General features: G+C 44.3%; 1 protein-coding gene across 2 annotated transcripts; it reads right to left on the minus strand.

The window, feature by feature from the left end:
- Nucleotides 1–938: 938 nt before the first annotated feature.
- On the minus strand, nt 939–18,219 carry MUC13 (mucin 13, cell surface associated). Of its 2 annotated transcripts, none has more exons than XM_075181198.1 (12): nt 17,897–18,219; nt 16,666–17,121; nt 15,267–15,392; nt 13,410–13,507; nt 12,379–12,437; nt 11,055–11,215; nt 10,510–10,647; nt 9,181–9,298; nt 4,400–4,437; nt 3,676–3,763; nt 3,131–3,335; nt 939–3,000 (listed from the first exon to the last, which is right to left on the minus strand). In XM_075181198.1, the coding sequence occupies exons 1-12, from the start codon at nt 18,036–18,038 to the stop codon at nt 2,959–2,961; spliced, it is 1,671 nt and encodes a 556-aa protein (XP_075037299.1). In that variant the 5' UTR covers nt 18,039–18,219; the 3' UTR covers nt 939–2,958. The 2 variants fall into 2 exon arrangements, with proteins under 2 accessions (XP_075037299.1, XP_075037301.1); XM_075181200.1 differs by lacking the exon at nt 17,897–18,219 and adding an exon at nt 17,646–17,844.
- Nucleotides 18,220–18,757: the final 538 nt, after the last annotated feature.

An 18,757-nucleotide genomic window follows, 5' to 3' on the forward strand; every position in this document is an offset into this window, starting at 1 on the left:
GCTCGGCGGCGGAGAATCAGTGACAGCTGCCTATGCGAGCAATCACATGGGATGGCACCTGTCACGTGGGGCTACCAGTTGAATATGGGGCTGATTTTGGGGAGGAGGTCTATTTATTAAATGTGAATATGAATTATTTATTGTCGGGGATGGTTGTGGAAAATGGCTATATTTATTAAACTTTAATGCTATTTAATTTATTGCTGGGATTGTTTGGAGGGAGGAAAATATGTTTTGAGTAAATGGGTATACTGTTAATTTAATGTTGGGGAAATAGGTCTACTTATTAAATGTGAATATTATTATTGTGGGGACTGGAGGGAGGCCTAATTATAAAACGTGAGTGCTATTGTTTTAACATCGGGGCTGGTTGGAGTTTTCTATATCTCATGTACCCATTTTTTTTTTTTCAAAATAGGGCATCCAATATTCCAGGATCAAGACAAGAATGAACTTAGCTAAAGAAACCAGCTGCTACAAGTGGTGAAAGTGACCAAGACAGGTAGGAGAGAGCAGGACAGTCTGCCAACTGTCCTGAATCTGGTGGGACAGTCCTAAATTTGGGTGACTGTCTCCCTTAGTCAGGATTTGGTCTAACTGCAAGGACAGTTGGGAGGTACGTACTGCTTGTGGAGGCAAAGCTGTGTGCTTCTAACAATAGTGCCTGTGTATTTGTCTAAAATGATAACTGTAATGTATTATTATAATGTATGTATCAATGCCCCATGTTGGCCACACCCACAACACAATGAGGTCACGCCCTGTATTTTCTTTCCTGCTGGAACTGAGGTGGGCCTGTGTACTTTAAATGCCAAGGCTGATTTTTAGTCCCAGTCCGGCCCTGCCATGGTCTTTACAAACTCCAAATCTCACTGTAGTGGAATTGTTACATATAAGTTGTATTTCACATGGAAAAAACTGATTGAGAAGAAACAGTCTGAAAAATAGAATAATTTAATGACAAAGAGAAGTAAATAGTCCAGAGAGCTCACAATCTACGGACGATCAGTCAGACAAAAGTTTTTCCTTTGCTACGACTAAGAATGGATTAATGAATTGTTGTAATGAGAGAAACATTCATTCAATGTGTTGGGTTCAGATACGTCACCAATTATTTACTATTAATAATATAACAACAACATAACAAACATTGACAATATTTACAATAAAACACAACAGTAGATGAATGTGATGGAAGCTCAGATGGGCATCCAGAATATATATGTAGTCACACGTCCGCGTACCTCTCAGCTGTCCTTGAAAGGGGCGGAGCTTACACCTAATTGGCTGTATCTTCCCTAACAGGTGGGTGTAATTGGGTGGAAAGTGGGTGTGTTTGGACAGACAAGGGGTGTGGCTTATTTTGTCCCCATTTTGCCTGGATAAATGTTTGAAGTGATCGGATCAGGTACAAAACAAGCGCAATACCCAAACACAGACACTGGATCACTATTGGGCATCCTCATCAAGAGAATATGGTCGCTATAGGTCTACGTGTGCTGTCATCTTACAGCCATCCTAACAGTCCCCATGTGGGCCAGAAATTACCCAAACGTTCAACCTAAGGGGTAAATTTATCAAAACTTCTAAAAAGTTAAAGCAACCAATCGGATTCTAGTTATCATTTTATAGTGGTAGCTATGGGCAACATCTCCACCTTTCTATATATATATATGTGAGTGTGTTTCCATAGTATGACCCATGAACAAGGTGTTGTCCTCTGTTATCAGACATTTTGGCACTTAGCGGCTCCCTGCAACAGACAGGAATTCAGTATGTATAGAAATAAATCAGAGAATTACCTCCTGTATTCTGCTACGTCACTGTGTACACTTATACTAACAGCTCCATTGTATTTTGATATATTTTATATATACGTGTTTTATGTTTCTTTAAATCAGCACAATTACTTTATCGGACCGATCTATAAGATACAAAGTTGAGGTTCGCTCAGGCTCTATAATTGAAGCCGCCTCCGATATATTACAGCCAGTTACAGTCTTAACTTACTCAATCAAAATTTAAGGTTTCAAATAAATTACAGGAAATAATAAACTCATATAAACCAGGTTCTGAACATCAAGTTCAACATGGTCTCTGTGACCGGTCCTGTAGGAGGTCCGACGGCTCCAGCGCTGGCCTGTGAAGTGGGAGTTTCCCTCTGTAGGATTTCAGATTCACTAAGTGCTGGAAAACGAATCCCCCCGTCTTCTTATTCATTCAGCTAAAGGGACTTATTGTACCTGCCAATAAGTTCAGTGCTTATAATATAACATTACAATCTCAATGTTCAACCGTTCAAATACAAAATTTAATAAGGCCTCGTTGCTGTCGAGAGTCTCTAATCTTCAAGTTAAACATAACGTTAAGAAGTTTTAATTAAGAAAAGAAACAATACAGGAACCAATATTAACCTTAAACTTATACTCTAAATACTAACCCTTTCCTCTTCCTAACAGTAACCCGGGTCCTGGATCTGAACCTACAGCAAGTTTTATCACCTTATTTATCATTCGTCTTCCGATCACTGCGCTATTAATTGCAGAAATAAAAAAATAATAATTTGTTGCTGAAACTTATTAAAGCAACATCGCAGGTAGCGGGATTGGCAATAAAAGTATAAGAAAAAATTGGATTTATTTTAAAAATTAAATACAGGGAAGTAGGCGACATTGAATGCCAGCACAACTGCCATTGGGCATGTAACCACCAGTAACATCTTTCTTAAATTGGGTGAAACGAAACCGAGATCCAACACTGGTGAAATCCTATATCCCTGGACCTAACCCGCACCCTAATCCAGACCTTAATAATCCTGACACAGACTCTTTTGTATCAGTGTAAACATTGTTGCTCTTCAGAAAACTTGATACATTGTAGTTCTGAGATACAGTTACAAGTTTCCCCCGAGAAGGAAGATCGGGGTCCATTCATGTCCTAAAGCCGCCCTGTGTGCACTTAGTATTGTCTGTCCTTTTTTGCCATTTCATACCATGGATTCTGTGGTGGAAACAAAGCAAAAAGCAACATTATTCTCAGGAACACAGGAAATAATAACAACAACTATCAGCGATGTGAGCGGATTATAGACTGTAAAACAGAATTCTGAGCTTAGCGGCCTGGGACGTACCTCTTCGTAATCCCGCTGAGGTATCGAGCGGGCGTACGACTCCTCTTCCTCATAGACAGTGGAGGCCATATTGTCCTGACCTAGGTTGGGCTTTGCTCGGACTTTGGGGAACAGGGCCCGAGGCACCGGACTTCCTTCTCCAGACAACTTGTCAGGCTTGGTAATTAACTCTGTCTCCTCGTTGTCTCTTACTCCTTTCTTTGACCTACAGAGCAGAGAAGAAAATTACTTTACATCCCTGTTACTTTGTAACGAGTGTCAGCACCATCTAGTGGCAGATAAGGGATCTGCGACCCAATGAATCCAGAATGTGGATTCCAGAAACTCCCTTATTATACTGGTAGCGCCCAGCAACACGGTCCCGGAGACCCAGCCCCGAGCGACACATTTCCAGGGGCAGAAGAAAGTGGTCTTAGAGGGTGTTTACCAGTCAAGTCAACTATTGATCAAAATCCGATGAGGGATTGATGCAAGATGAATAATTGGGTATCTGTTAAATGTGACATCTTATTGTATGATAAAATATATTATTATTAAAATCTCACTTGACGCAAACTCCAATAACTGCTCCAATTAAACTGATTACAGCGGCTCCAAGCACGGCCCCAACGATGACCAGGATGAGCAGGAAATCTGGGGAGAAGAACGCAGACGTTAGACGTTCACATCGCTACGAAGGATATTTATTTTGCCTATGGAAATTAATTGTAATATAGTCAATTTTCTTGGCTTAGGATCCATTATGGAGGTAACAAAAAGAGCAGCGAAAGATTTGAGAGGACTGTCCCGCTATCCGGAACATAAACTGGATCAATGAAGGAAGAAGCCGCCTGTTAATCTCCAATCGGGGTCACCAGACTCAGCATTAGGCAGCTCAGGCTGCGACCCTCAATGTTGACTCTTTTTGGCTCTTATACATTAACAAGGAGACCGTTTGTGGGACAGACTTTGACTATTTATCAACAGACTCTTTTCTCCAGCGATAAGGATGATTTTTTAATAAAAAATATCCATGGTGCAATATTAACCTAAAGGGCGACATCTGATGAGGTACATGGGTTACATCGGATATCATGGGTTACATCGGATATCATGGGTTACATTGGATATCTTGCTATTAGATAACTGAACAATAAATACATTATGTTACTTAGGTAACATATTTAATTCAGTTCGGATTAACTGGGAAATGAAGGCTGGGCGCTACGCCCGACACCTGGGCGAGACATGTTGGCGGGTATAAGGATTGCACCAATGCGTATAACTTACTGTCATCACAGTTCTCTCCCGAATACCCAAAGTCACATCTGCAATAAACCAGGTGAAGAATCATCAAATGGTTGAAATGGTAGAAAAAAAACAACTTTTTTTACATTTTAAGAAATTGGAATAAAAATCTGAAAATGATTCGGGCTCCTACTTGTATCAGTGACGAAACTATTATTCATGAAGCTATTTCCTTTATGGATTAAGCGGATATATCAGTAATTAGAGACAGAGCCAGATTTAGACCTCATGGGGCCCTAGGCAAGATACTGGTTTGGGGCCCCCTCCCTGAAAAAATCCATAGCACTATAGTTTTTAGCATAACATATACCCCTATTCAGTGGCTGGCCGGCAGACTTTAGCCCAGGGGGGCAAGCACATAGCACTGGCCCATAAGTAGCGGTCCATTTTTAAAGGTTGGTCTCACCGACGGCCTTAGGAGGGCCCTCTGGGGACCGCTGGGCCCTAGGCAATTGCCTAGGTTGCCTAGTGGTAAATCCGGCCCTGATTAGAGATGCTCAAATCTGTTTCAAAGTGGTTCATTGAATCAGCTATAATGTTCAAACATTTGTGACGAATTCTCTAACTTAATATGGACTAAAACATTTTTAACTAAATTAGACCAAGGTGAACGGGTTTGAATATGTAGGTAAATGTCTACATTGTATAGTAATGTTACTGGATATCTCTGCAAACTTGGACTTTATCCACTGCTCGAAGTAAGAAAACTTTAAGGATACTATAAAATGTGGCCATTTAGATTAGAACCAACATAAAGTTTCTGTCATTTGTTATAACTGTCAGCTGGAAACTTGAATTCCGAATATCAAACAGTGAATTTGGCCACAGAAATTAAACCCAAATCAAACCAGACCAAACACCACATTTATACCACGTTCTTGGCCTTCCACCCGGCTAAATGTGATCATATTTTGAACCGATTTTTAATAATTTGCGCATAAGTCAGTTGCTGGGTGATACTTGAAAGTGCAGCGGTCAGCGACAAACCACAGTGGGGGCAGACATTTGTGGGTGGAACCAAAATTTAAGAGGATGCAGCCAATCCTGTGGCTGAGGCAGGATAAAAAAGCAGATTATGTTTAATGCATATTAATATCCACCTATCTTGTATATTATTCCCTGGACTGTATAATTTATTGTCTATTGAATACGTGCAATAAAGATTCAATAAAATTCCATTACATCCAAGTTTAGTAATCAGCTCGTTACATAACTGAGGGACACTCTGCGAGAGAGAATTGATGATAAGAATTACATCTAAGGCAGAAATAGAGGGAGATAGGGATCATGTGCCCCGGGAGAGGTGCAATAATGCAAATTTGTCATCGCGTAGCAGGAGGCGGTGCTATGATGACGTGAATCAAGCCCTGACCCGCCCACTTCATAGGGGAAATGGGCGGGATCCAGGGGGTGCCCCGCGGGAGTCTGGGAGAACTCACTGATATTCATCACTCTGCTGGACATTCTGAGAGGGTAGAAAAGTGTGAAATAAAACGTGGAGACATTTCCAGGGAGAAATCTCTAATACCCGGGACAGTCCCTGTAAAATAGGGACAGTTGGGACAAGGGAGGGCTGGCAAATTTTAGCTTGGGGGCAAGACTTGACTCAGCAGCGTATTAGGAACATTTGAAAGGAAAAATATGCAGGGGGCCCAGTGACCCAACCCAAGATAGTCCAGATGCCCCCCAGCCCAGCCCCCCCCTGAGTTGGGACTATAGACTGATGAGGGGCCCAGCAGAAATGATTGTACAATGCTGGGAGTCATACTTCTCTGTATGGTTCATGTGACAGCAGCGCCCCCTGGAGGTAATGGAAGGGATTGAAGGGCAGCTAGATGGGTGTGAGGTTGTGTGTTAGGACTTGTGTCACTGTGTGCACGCTGCATCCTCATGATACGGTTCAGAAAATATTATACACAATTATACAGGAATAAGAGGACAAAACAACAGATGAGGTTATTAGGATATTTACAGACACATTAAAATGCTATAATCCCTCCAGGAGTGAAAGTAGAAGCAGAGTGTTTCATACACGTGATTTGGGGTAGTGGTACAGACCCCTCAGTATCTGACGTTCATTAGTGTGACCCCCGGTGTGTCCCCTGGTAGTGTCGGGGGAGGGGGGGATCTAATTTGTACTGATTTATCTCGGTCTATCTGACTAAGGAGGTCACCTGCCCAATATTCTGTGCCCATTGTTATATCTTCTTCTAGATAAGCTGATTACTGTACCACTGACACCTTCAGCTTACACTGTGTCAGCGACCAGTCGTATATTACCCCCCCTCGTTCTCCCACATAGCGTATAAAGGCCTCATCCCCAAGTACCAGGATGGGTCCGCTGAGAGGGGGGCACAGGATGGGTCCACTGAGAGGGGGGCACAGGTCGGGTCCTCTGAGAGGGGGGCACAGGATGGGTCCGCTGAGAGGGGGGCACAGGACGGGTCCGCTGAGAGGGGGGCACAGGACGGGTCCGCTGAGAGGGGGGCACAGGACGGGTCCGCTGAGAGGGGGACACAGGACGGGTCCGCTGAGAGGGGGGCACAGGACGGATCCGCTGAGAGGGGGGCACAGGACGGGTCCTCTGAGAGGGGGGCACAGGACGGGTCCTCTGAGAGGGGGGCACAGGACGGGTCCTCTGAGAGGGGGGCACAGGACGGGTCCTCTGAGAGGGGGGCACAGGATGGGGCCTTCATCCTGGTACTCGAAGTGTTGTGTATACAGTGATCGAAGAATAAATTCTCTACATTGACGGATACTTTTGTTTGTTACATATTTCAGGTTTTCTTGGCAATGAAACATTGAGTCTCCTGTTGCTTTTATATATTTAGGAGAGATCTCTATACTGAATAACGGTATTGTGTGTGTGTGTGTGTGTGTGTATATATATATATATATAACGTTTTAGTGTAATGTTCTTGGAGCATCTGCACAGTTTATACAATAATTATACAATGTTATTGCTGCTTCCCGTTAAATACTAAAATGTACTCGCTGACCTGTGTGTCCTCTGGTTACAGACATGTGATAATAATATTGTCTGTGAGTAATAAGTGGCTGTGTGACCTGTTATTACATGTGTGTATATTGCTAGTAGATGTATGTTGTGTGTTATGTGGGCTCCTCTGTCGCTGCCGGCGCCGGGTTACACCCACTGGCACAACTGGCACAATATGTAGGGCTGGGTACACACTGCAGGGTTTTCAGTCGATTATCAGGCAATCACCCGATAAATGAGTGTTCGGCCTGATATTGCATTAGTCTGTACACTGCAACGATGAGCGATTATCGTATCGTTTCAAAAAATACTGTTCAACGATATAACATCCTTCCAATCCCGCAGTGTGTACGTGCAGTGTGTGTACGTACAGTGTGTACGTGTAGTGTGTGTGTGTGCAGTGTGTGTACGTGCAGTGTGTGTGTGCAGTGTGTGCGTGCAGTGTGTGTACGTGCAGTGTGTACGTGTAGTGTGAGTGTGCGCAGTGTGTGTACGTGCAGTGTGTATACGTGCAGTGTGTGTACGTGCAGTGTATGTACGTGCAGTGTGTGTGTGTGCAGTGTGTATGTGCAGTGTGTGTACGTGCAGTGTGTATTCGCTCACAATCAGGATCTTCATACAGTTTATAGAGTCACAATCTATACAGCCGATGGTTATGACAGACGAGGATCACAGATCTGAGGGTATATCCTGTGTAGTGTGTACACCTGCTGATCGGGACGTCTTCTTTTTTCAGTCCTTTGTAAAATCGTTGCTGACAGGGCATCAGGAGGAATGTTACGTAGTGTGTACCCAGCCTAAGTGGGGGGACTTATCTCAGTATTATATACGCAGATAGACTACATGTGTTATAAAACAAGGCCCAGGTCACTGCAGGCAGAAGATCACGTGCATGGCCAGGGGTCACGTGCATGGCCAGGGGCCACGTGCATGGCCGGGGGTCACGTATATGGCAGGGTGTCACTGCATGGCCGGGGGTCACTGCAGGCAGGAGGTCACGTGCATAGCCGGGGGTCACTGCATAGCCGGGGGTCACTGCAGGCAGGAGGTCACGTGCATGGCCAGGGGTCACGTGCATGGCCGGGGGTCACGTATATGGCAGGGTGTCACTGCATGGCCGGGGGTCACTGCAGGCAGGAGGTCACGTGCATGGCCGTGGGTCACGTGCATGGCCGGGGGTCACGTACATGGCCGGTGGTCGCTGCATGAGACTGATCTTCCTCTCCCACCGCTCTATAAATCCCCTCACTGGCTCCCAGTGTCCTCCAGAGTTCAACTAACAAAAACCCCACTAACTTCTCCCAGTCATACATCTGTGACCTCGTCACGTAGAACATTCCCTCTCACCTAGGCCTCTCCGATAACCAACTCCCACCTCCAGGACTTCTCCAGTCCCTGCCCCACCTCTTCCCTATATATATATATATATATATATATACAATATATATACTATATATACCCCTATATATAGCCTATCCTGCCCTCACCTCCTCCCTCAGGGTATACTACCAGCCAATGTCCTCCCCGGCCCCACTAGCTCTTCCCTCTAGACTGTAAGCTCTTACAACCAGGGTCCTCTATACCCTCTGTCTCACGTCTGAAACTCCTTCATCAACCTCGTATGTACTTGTGTTTTATGTGAGATTTGTCTTTTCTATGATAAGCATGTGTTGGGGGGAAGTGTGATATGAATCACTGTGTATGTTATGTACATGTAGACTATTATATATATACATTGTATAACTGTTTATCAGGATTTACTTACTTTTTGCATTTGTCCCCTTCAGGCTTATAACCGGCACTGCAGGTACATGTGGGGAGGTCGCTGGACTTCTCCTGCTTGCAGTATTGCCCCTCAGATTCACCACAGGTGGGGGGACAGTCTACACACACAGAACAACAAATTAGTTTATTATGTTATGTGCCAGTCAGATTATTACACGGGATCAGTAACACTGTCAGATTATTACACGGGATCAGTAACACTGTCAGATTATTACACGGGATCAGTAACACTGTCATATTATTACACGGGGGGATCAGTAACACTGTCAGATTATTACACGGGATCAGTAACACTGTCAGATTATTACACGGGATCAGTAACACTGTCAGATTATTACACGGGATCAGTAACACTGTCAGATTATTACACGGGATCAGTAACTGTCAGATTATTACATGGGATCAGTAACACTGTCATATTATTACACGGGGGGATCAGTAACACTGTCAGATTATTACACGGGATCAGTAACACTGTCAGATTATTACACGGGATCAGTAACACTGTCAGATTATTACACGGGATCAGTAACACTGTCAGATTATTACACGGGATCAGTAACACTGTCAGATTATTACATGGGATCAGTAACACTGTCAGATTATTACACAGGATCAGTAACACTGTCAGATTATTACATGGGATCAGTAACACTGTCAGATTATTACACGGGCTCAGTAACACTGTCAGATTATTACATGGGATCAGTAACACTGTCAGATTATTACACGGGCTCAGTAACACTGTCAGATTATTACATGGGCTCAGTAACACTGTCAGATTATTACACGGGATCAGTAACACTGTCAGATTATTACATGGGATCAGTAACACTGTCAGATTATTACACGGGATCAGTAACACTGTCAGATTATTACACGGGATCAGTAACACTGTCAGATTATTACATGGGCTCAGTAACACTGTCAGATTATTACATGGGCTCAGTAACACTGTCAGATTATTACATGGGATCAGTAACGCTGTCAGATTATTACACGGGATCAGTAACACTGTCAGATTATTACACGGGATCAGTAACACTGTCAGATTATTACACGGTATCAGTAACACTGTCAGATTATTACACGGTATCAGTAACACTGTCAGATTATTACACGGTATCAGTAACACTGTCAGATTATTACACGGGATCAGTAACACTGCCATATTACATTTGCTGCATTTTTAATAGGAAGACGGACGGATGTTTCACCATCTTGGTGGTGATGGTAACGTGAAGTTAGTGTAGGCATTAATACGAGCAGATATGGCAATGTGTACTGTATGTCATGCTTGTCCCCGTACCTCTGCAGTATGTGTAAGGAGAAATTAAGGAATATGTTCCATCTTTACAGGCGCATATAGCCGACTGCCCGTCACCAGACATGGCACAGGTCGTGGTTTCCGGATCACAGTAAATTCCATTATCGCAGATAGTTGCAGCTGAGGAGAAATTATTATTTATATAAATGAGGGAGAAGATTTGTATCATCTGTAATAGGTAAAATCAGTGATCTCAGCTCTTCCTGAGCTCGTTGTGCTCTGTGTGCAGTTCTTACATCAATCAATAAACTAATTCTTAAACTGAGATCACACGATGGATTCAGGGGGCCCTTAAACTGCCCCAAAAGTAAAATATTCTCTTGATTTATTTCCTGCTATTTTGAAAACTGGGTCTCCTGGGGGAGATCAGGGAACGTGGACAGTTATAGCAGCCACTGTGGATGGTCTGTAATACGGTTATAACATGCGCTGGACCACATCATAATGTCTATAAAAGAATAAAAGAAAAGGTAACTTGTTCCTATATCTGTGCGCTCAGGGTGACGGCGGAGCCTGATGTCACTTACCGGCGTATGTTCCAAAATTCGGGTTAGCAGTAACGTAATTCTTTACTGCGCTTGTTACAGCGTCTGCGTCTGTCGCTCCTCTGGTGAATAGATGGGAGACTTTCACAGACACATCATTCGTATTGCGACTGTCTCTAGTCTGAGCTCTGGAAGGAGCTAACCTGGAAAACCAGAGTAACATTATCAGCAAGGAGAGGAGAGCAGAGACTGTCAGATCTTCCTGTAGGAATACACTTAAGGGATAACTAAAATGCCTTTATATATATTACCAAATATCCCCACCCTTACATAGTATAACCATGGGAGGCCACAGACCCCCCATCCCCCCCCAGGGCTCTCTCCCCTTGTTCCAGAAGCAGAACTAGTGAGTTGTGGGCCCCGGTGCGGGGAGGAGGGAACTGGGGCCCACAGCTTGCTAATTCCCATGCAGAGGGCCCCATTATATCAATGGGCACCTCACCGACGGCACCAATGGTAGTTCCTCCACTGCCTTGTTCCCACATCGACAACCAGTATCTGTTTAAACCCAAAGCGCTTTGTTGATTTTGAACACAAACATTGATTGGACAGGTTCCGCGACAGGACATAAGCCCCTCCCTTCTCTGGGTTGTCGACGACGGGAGATGTGTTGGGGGGCTGGTGGGATCCCTGGCAGCCCAAAAATATACAATATAGGAAGGAGTTCACCACTGGGGTCTGTTAGTGAAGGTGGATGATGTACGCGCCTCCCACCTGCCCAGATTCCGGCAGGATAGTCCCAATCATGGTGCCCTGGTGCATGCAGCAAATCATTATGGAAATTTGTTGTTTGTACTAAAGTTTTTAGTCTTATTGTTGTATGTTTTCCCCCCATATACAGTGGTCCCGAGTTCTCCCGAGAGAGCAGCCGGCCTCCCACGTCCTAGTGAAGAGGGGACGGGAAATTCTCATTGACGCAATTTGTGGCAAATTGCATCATTTTGCTAAAAAATGACCCCCCCCCCCCCCACCTAGCAGTGCAAATTGCAGCATCTGGCCCCCACCTTAGTTGCTACCTGACCCTGGGGGGCAGTTATAGGATATTTGCCCTTGTGGTGCCTTATAAATAAAATGATAATAATTACAGCGCGCCATCTATAGACAGACGGGGTAATTGCTCAGTTGCTAATTTAGAGTATTTAACTGCCCCTGTTCCCCTCCTGCCTCCCCCTCTGCCCCAGCTGCCCTCTCCCATCTCCTCTCATCGCTGCTCTGTTCTTCTCACACATTTTATGTTAATAATCCCAGATACCAGACTAGCACCTTCTCCACAACATAAAATGAAGAATAACCAGTCTGTACTTACTGCATGTCCAGTACAACGGTTTCCTTATATCCTCCAGAACTTGTGAAGCATTTTTTAAACTGTGAATAGAAAATAAATATTTCAGGACAAGGAATGGACTCTGATTCTTCCTCAGCACATGAGCAGGTGAGCGGGCGGTCCTGCGGGTGTATCGTGTCTGTGACTCCCCTTCACTAGGCTGCACCCAGCGTCTCACCCGCTAGTTGTCGCTGAATACTCATCTCTGCTCCATAGTAATAACATGGTGGGAATAGCCCTAGACCAGTGATGGCTAATCTGCAGCACTCCAGGTGTTGTGAAACTACAAGCCCCAGCATGCTTTGCCAGTAGATAACTAGCTGATAGCTGGCAGAGCATGCTGGGACTTGTAGTTTCACAACACCTGGGGTGTCACAGTTTAGCCATCACTACACTAGACTGATCCACATATTTATCTAATTGTTATCATAGATGAAACATTTCTGCTTTTTGCTCTGTGAATCTTGTTTATGTCCTGGGGGTGGGGGGGGGGGGGGGGCATCTACCCCCTGGGCCGGTCCCATAGTGGGCTACCTTGGGCTGCCATTTTATTTCCTTTACAATGTTCCTAACAGGCTACTGAGTTGAGTCCTTATTATATCAAATAACTAACACGACTTTACAGTTCTGGATCTCTTCCTAAAACTGCACCACAAGTAAAAAGATATATTCTTAGGTTTCCCTCCCCGCAAAATTTTGTTAACCATTGTTAAATGGCAGCGGAGCGGATGGACCAATCACAAGCCACAATTCTTTGCTCGCATCTCATGATTGATCCTCCGATCACCACCTCTCACCGGGGCTGTGAGAGAAACAGAGGAGCCCCAGGACTGACAGCTTGTGGCAGGCCCCCGGGGCTATGGGCCGGGGGACGGGGACGGGGGGACTATATATATATTCCTATCTCATACTGCAGCTTATTACATTACATCCCATGTTCAACACATTATTCAGGTCACCGCACACTGGTGACAATATTATGAACAGTAGATTAGCTGATAAATTATACTCACGTTATCTATCACGTATGTATATATTGCGGTATAGTCGTCTGACGTTTGACTTGGATTAAATGCCTTGGTAACCTTAAGATCGCCAAAGAAACTTTCACCTGAATAAGAAAAATTGTGACGGTTTCTTTCAAGTTTATGAAAATATCTTTTTCTGTTTTTGCTTTGGGCGAACGTGTGATATTTATGTGATATTTATCATTCACTGGCCTTGGGCTGCTACATACTGAGATCTGCTGGTATCCATCTCTGGCTCTGCACATATATAATATCTCCCCCTGCTAAGGTTATTGTGCAGTTTATTTACCTTCAAGGCTGATCTCTGAAAGTCCAGTCATGGCTGCTGAACTCTCGTTGTGACATCAGATGCCTAAACTGGAGCAAATGCACCCAGCAGTGAGGTAACTACGATTGGTGCAGCAGAAGCCGTGTACCGGGGCCCATGGAGATAATGGGGAACTAGCCAGCTGTGGGCCCCTGTTCCCTCCTCCCCGCTTCCCTGCTCCGGGGCCCACAGCTCGCTAGTTCCGCCTCTGTCGCTCAGTAATATGATTTAACATAGAGACAAAGGTACAAAGTGTCTGGGTTCTGTACTGAGGGCACCGTATGAGTGAACCGAGGTTTATACCCTCATGTGAAAATGAGATTTTGTTTTGTAGAATGAGATTATTTAAGCGAGAAAAATTGTGTGTGGGGGAGGGGTGGGGCGTTTATTGGGGAGTGTATCCATCTCCTCTGAGATGGCAGAAATTGGGTCTCATAATATTCTATATACAGCGGGTGAAATAATTATTGAACACATCAACATTTTTCAAAGTACATATAAAATTAAATGTGGCTATTGCAATGAAATTTACACCAAATGTCAGCAACAACCCTTACAATCCACACATGCACAGAAATCAAACCATAGATGGTCATAATTAAGTTTTGTGTAAATGACACAGGGAAAAGTATTGAACACATGAAGAAAGGAAGGTGCAAATGGCATGGAAAGCCGAGACCCCAGCTAAAATCTGTCCCGCTAGCCGTGAGAATAGACCCACCTTCTGGTATCGGTGCAGCTAGTCCAGGAGGCACGGAGTCTAAACTGTTGATGTGTTCAATACTTATTTCACCACCTGTATATATTTTTGGACATCCCCCTGCGACAGGTACAGGGGGGGGGGGGGGTAGGGGGTGACATAGTGACTTGGGTCATCACAGTCCCACCTCTCGCTGCACATAGAGGCCCCGCTACGCTTAGTTCAGAAGACAGTGAAGCCAGATCTGGGAGGACTTCCCCTAATTTGGGTACAATACTCTTCATTTAAATATGAGACATCGTGTTTATTCTGTAGTTTTGGTCTCAGCAAAGACGCTGATTTTTAGGAGATCTGGGTGAAATGAATGAGGGGCTTGGTCTTAGTGGTGGCAGAGGGTCTTTAACTCACTCCACTAGACCCACTTTCACATAGACGCAGATTGATATTCCAGCCCCAAGCAGCGTGCGGTGGGCAACCACCGCAAAGTGCGTTCAGCGGACACAGAAATGCTCTTGTGGAAAGAAACAAACTGAGGATTCAATTTCTTTGCTCTTAAATGAGTTTGTGGGGCCTATTTATTATTAAAACCCTGATGACAGTTCTCAGGATGAAGAAATTAGTTAGTTTCACAATTTAATAAAAATATCCCCAGGCCAGTCTCAGTGTGAGCGACACTATTGCTGCAACTTCACTTCCTACATAATCCACCAGGTGGCGCAATCAACAACCGTTGAAAAGACAATTATGACACTGCCTGATTTATACATTTTATCTTTTTTTAAACAATTTAAAAAGATATTTTAAAAAAAATCAGACAGACCAGAGCCATTCTTACCTAGATCGCAGGCTAAGGCGCCTTCATTATAATAATAGTTTAGTGGGCACTGGCAGACGTACATATTAGCCAGTTGCAGACAGATCGATTGGTTACCACAGATATTCCCTGTGCAGATTGTCGGCTCTGTGTAGAGAAATATATAAAGTCAGATACAAAGTTACATGTAACGATACATACGGAACCAGTGCTTATACGACTAACGTTTACATGTATATTACAATATAATTATATATTATAAGACTACTAGAATTGTATACTTGTAGCACACTTTCTATAGAAAGATGAACAACAGACACAGTGGGTGTGATGGGACGATGCTATGAGACCAGAGACAAGAAGACGGGGGGAATAAGAGCAATATGGGGGAACGGACGTAAAAGGAAGAGAATCCCCCCAATAATAGACAATGGGGGAGAATGTTGTTAGGTTTCAGTGGGGATGTGAGTTACATATTTTATATTTATCATTCTAATAATAACCTACAACATGACACAATAAAACGGGATTTACTGACACATATATGAGGAGACTTTACTGACAGCTAAAATATCTCTTCCTGACGCTTCTGTTTTACAGACTGAACCACCGCAGGAATCTCTTAATGACCGCACCCAACCTCCATGACATCATCGTACTGTAATGTCAGTAAATGATTACAGCACTGACTGACGTGTGATTGTGTCCTGTGGGGCTGCCTGATCCATTAGGTCTATAATGTCACCTCACACAATACTGAACGTTATATTAAACAGACGGAGGAGGAAGGGTGGGCTATAAACATTCAGAAGAAGAGAAAAGTAGGGACGTTTGCGAAAACTGTTGCTCAGTTGGTGTTATAAGTAGTAACCCGGTCAGAGGTTTCCTTTCATCCTCTAAACCGCACTAGAAAAATGGCAATTTGGGATCTCACGTTGCAATATGGCAGCTGGTGGGAACCAACTGGGCGGATATCGCAGCGCGTGGGGTGTAAGAGATGCTAATTCCTACATGTACCAGAGTGGAGATCCATAGAATCACTATCGTGTGTCTGGAAGGTCTCAGACACTGGACCTGAGAGGCCAAATCGCAAGATATTGTACAATTCAACCACCAGGCGTGTGGCCAGATTGTACAATAATCCTATCACAGGAACCGCGGGTGGAGCGGCAGGATCCACTCGTTTTGGAGCGGCAGGATCCATTCGTTTTGGAGCGGCAGGATCCACTCGTTTTGGAGCGGCAGGATCCACTCGTGTTGGGCCAACTGTACAATCTAGTTGGATTGGACATCGCCTCCTTTATCCTTTGCACCAATTCCGATAGGTGCTCATCGCTGTGATGTGGAGGAGTGTCTGGTGCCAGTCAGTAGACCAGGCAGCCTAGGACAATGCTTAGTGTGCCCATCCCTCAGCTCTTACTGGATGTTGTGGAGTTCTTAGTTGTGGTTTTCTCTGGCACGGTGGTAGCGCTGATTCCTGGGTCCAGTGTTGTCTCTGCAGAGTTATAAGGTCCTGTTGTGTCTGTATCATTGGTAGTTGGGAGCGTCAAATCTGGGCTGCTTGAAGTCTCGTTAATGTTGTTATCCGGAGTTTCCAGCGTCTGATTGCTGATTGTTGTTGCCGTTGTCTGACTGCTGGTCGTTGTTGTCGGTGTCTGACTGCTGGTCGTTGTTGTCGGTGTCTGACTGCTGGTCGTTGTTGACGTTGTCTGACTGCTGGTTGTTGTTGACGTTGTCTGACTGCTAGTTGTTGTTGGCGGTGTCTGACTGCTGGTTGTTGTTGACGTTGTCTGACTGCTGGTCGTTGTTGCCGTTGTCTGACTGCTGGTTGTTGTTGGCGGTGTCTGACTGCTGGTCGTTGCTATTGTTGTGCTTGCTGAAACAAGAGACAATAACAGAATATTAGACTGGAAATTCACCATTGGAAAGCGTCATTTACAAGATTAATGTAGAACCAAAACTATATTACATTCCAGTCTTTTTTTTGGTAAATATAATCTAGTTTTTGCTTTTGCTGTTGCCATTCATTGCGATATAGGGAGTAAGGTGGCACTGTGGTTAGCATTGCTGTCTCACAGTGCTTGGGTCATGGGTTCAGTTACAATCAGGGCCTTATCTAGCATGTGTCTCTGAGTTATAGGGGATATAGAGTGTCAGCTCCGCTGGGGCGGGGACTGATGTGAATAATTAGATATTCTCTGATCAGCGCTGCGCAATATCTACTCAGGTTCCTCTCTCAGCTCTTCCCCAAATCTCCCTCTACGTCTGTAATCGCTTAGAACTCTATAAAACACAGATATCGTCACTTAAGTCAATGTGGGGTCTACCAACAAGATAGAAACTGATAATATAGTTTTCTAGAAAATTTACAGGCTTCAATTATTCACTGAAATTTTTTACCCCCAAAACCCATTGAGACAAGTTAATCTTCGGTTTGCCCATTATAGACCCATCCGTAGCCCCAACAGCTAGAAATAGATCCAGATTTTTTAAATGTTTAACTTCGAAATCCGTCCCATTACGATGTGTGTCCATTATTTCTGTGGACTCCTGACCCACCCCAAGGCCTGTGTGCCCTTCATAGTAAAATGATATCACACCCGGTTCCGGCACGACTTCCGTACACCCCCCGATCCTGCGCCCCATCTTACCTCCTTGTCCTGAGGCGACCAAAAGGCCGGAGATCAGGCAGATTACTGAGAGTCCCCTCATTGTTCTGTTGCGACCTCGCTGAGAAATGACGGATGTTTGAGGACTCTTCATCTTTAAGCTGCACATAGGTCCAGAGTCCATTCTGTCATTGACGTCAGAGGCTAATTATGCTCCGGTTAATAATTAGGAGTTTTACTCCCAACAGGTTCCCAGATGCAAATTCACTTCACACAATACTGGATTTGTTCCTCTAAAGGATCCATGTTCTATTGTTTATCATCAATGCACCACGGACATCAGCACAATGTAAAACAACACCCGAGAGATGGACATAACCTACAGATCAAACATCACCCCAGAACTAATGACCCAGCAGGAATAGAAAGAGTTAATCGTAGCTGTTCTGGATAATAAAATATGTTGTGATAAGAGGGGACTTTGTTCCCTCCGCTGCCTCATACTGTGATAACCATCTTTATGGGTACTGATAAGTTACAGGTAATAACTCTTACATGCTGCGATGTCATCACAAAGGTGTGTTCTAGTGGTGAATACTGAGAAGCTGACTGTACTCGTATCTTCGCTATTGAGGGCTTACAGGTAGTTTCGTAACTAGTAAACCTCATATCCAATTAATGACCATATTTCGCCATTTTCAGCAACGTGACATCTGTACTGTACGCACCATGACACAAGTTATTTGTGAAATACGCCCCTTTTCTGGCCCACAGGGTCACCAAGATCTCGTGTCCTTGTTCTATCCCAGCTAGACTACTGTAACCCTCTGCCAACTTTCTGTCTCCTCCACAGACTGACCCGCTACAGTCCATAATAAACACCACTGCCATCACCAAGACCCC

The sequence above is a fragment of the Mixophyes fleayi genome, chromosome 7 (genome assembly GCF_038048845.1).
Source record: "Mixophyes fleayi isolate aMixFle1 chromosome 7, aMixFle1.hap1, whole genome shotgun sequence".
Lineage (NCBI taxonomy): Eukaryota > Metazoa > Chordata > Amphibia > Anura > Limnodynastidae > Mixophyes > Mixophyes fleayi.

What these genes read in the sequence shown, in the direction of transcription:
- MUC13 (XM_075181198.1), bottom strand. Translation starts at nt 18,038, where the DNA reads ATGGACTCTGGACCTATGTGCAGCTTAAAGATGAAGAGTCCTCAAACA. An exon ending in GAAGGGGACAAATGCAAAAA is followed by an intron (nt 4,438 to 9,180) that starts GTAAGTAAATCC and finishes GGTTTATTGCAG; the next exon opens with ATGTGACTTTGGGTATTCGG. An exon ending in CTCAGCGGGATTACGAAGAG is followed by an intron (nt 3,001 to 3,130) that starts GTACGTCCCAGG and finishes TTTCCACCACAG; the next exon opens with AATCCATGGTATGAAATGGC.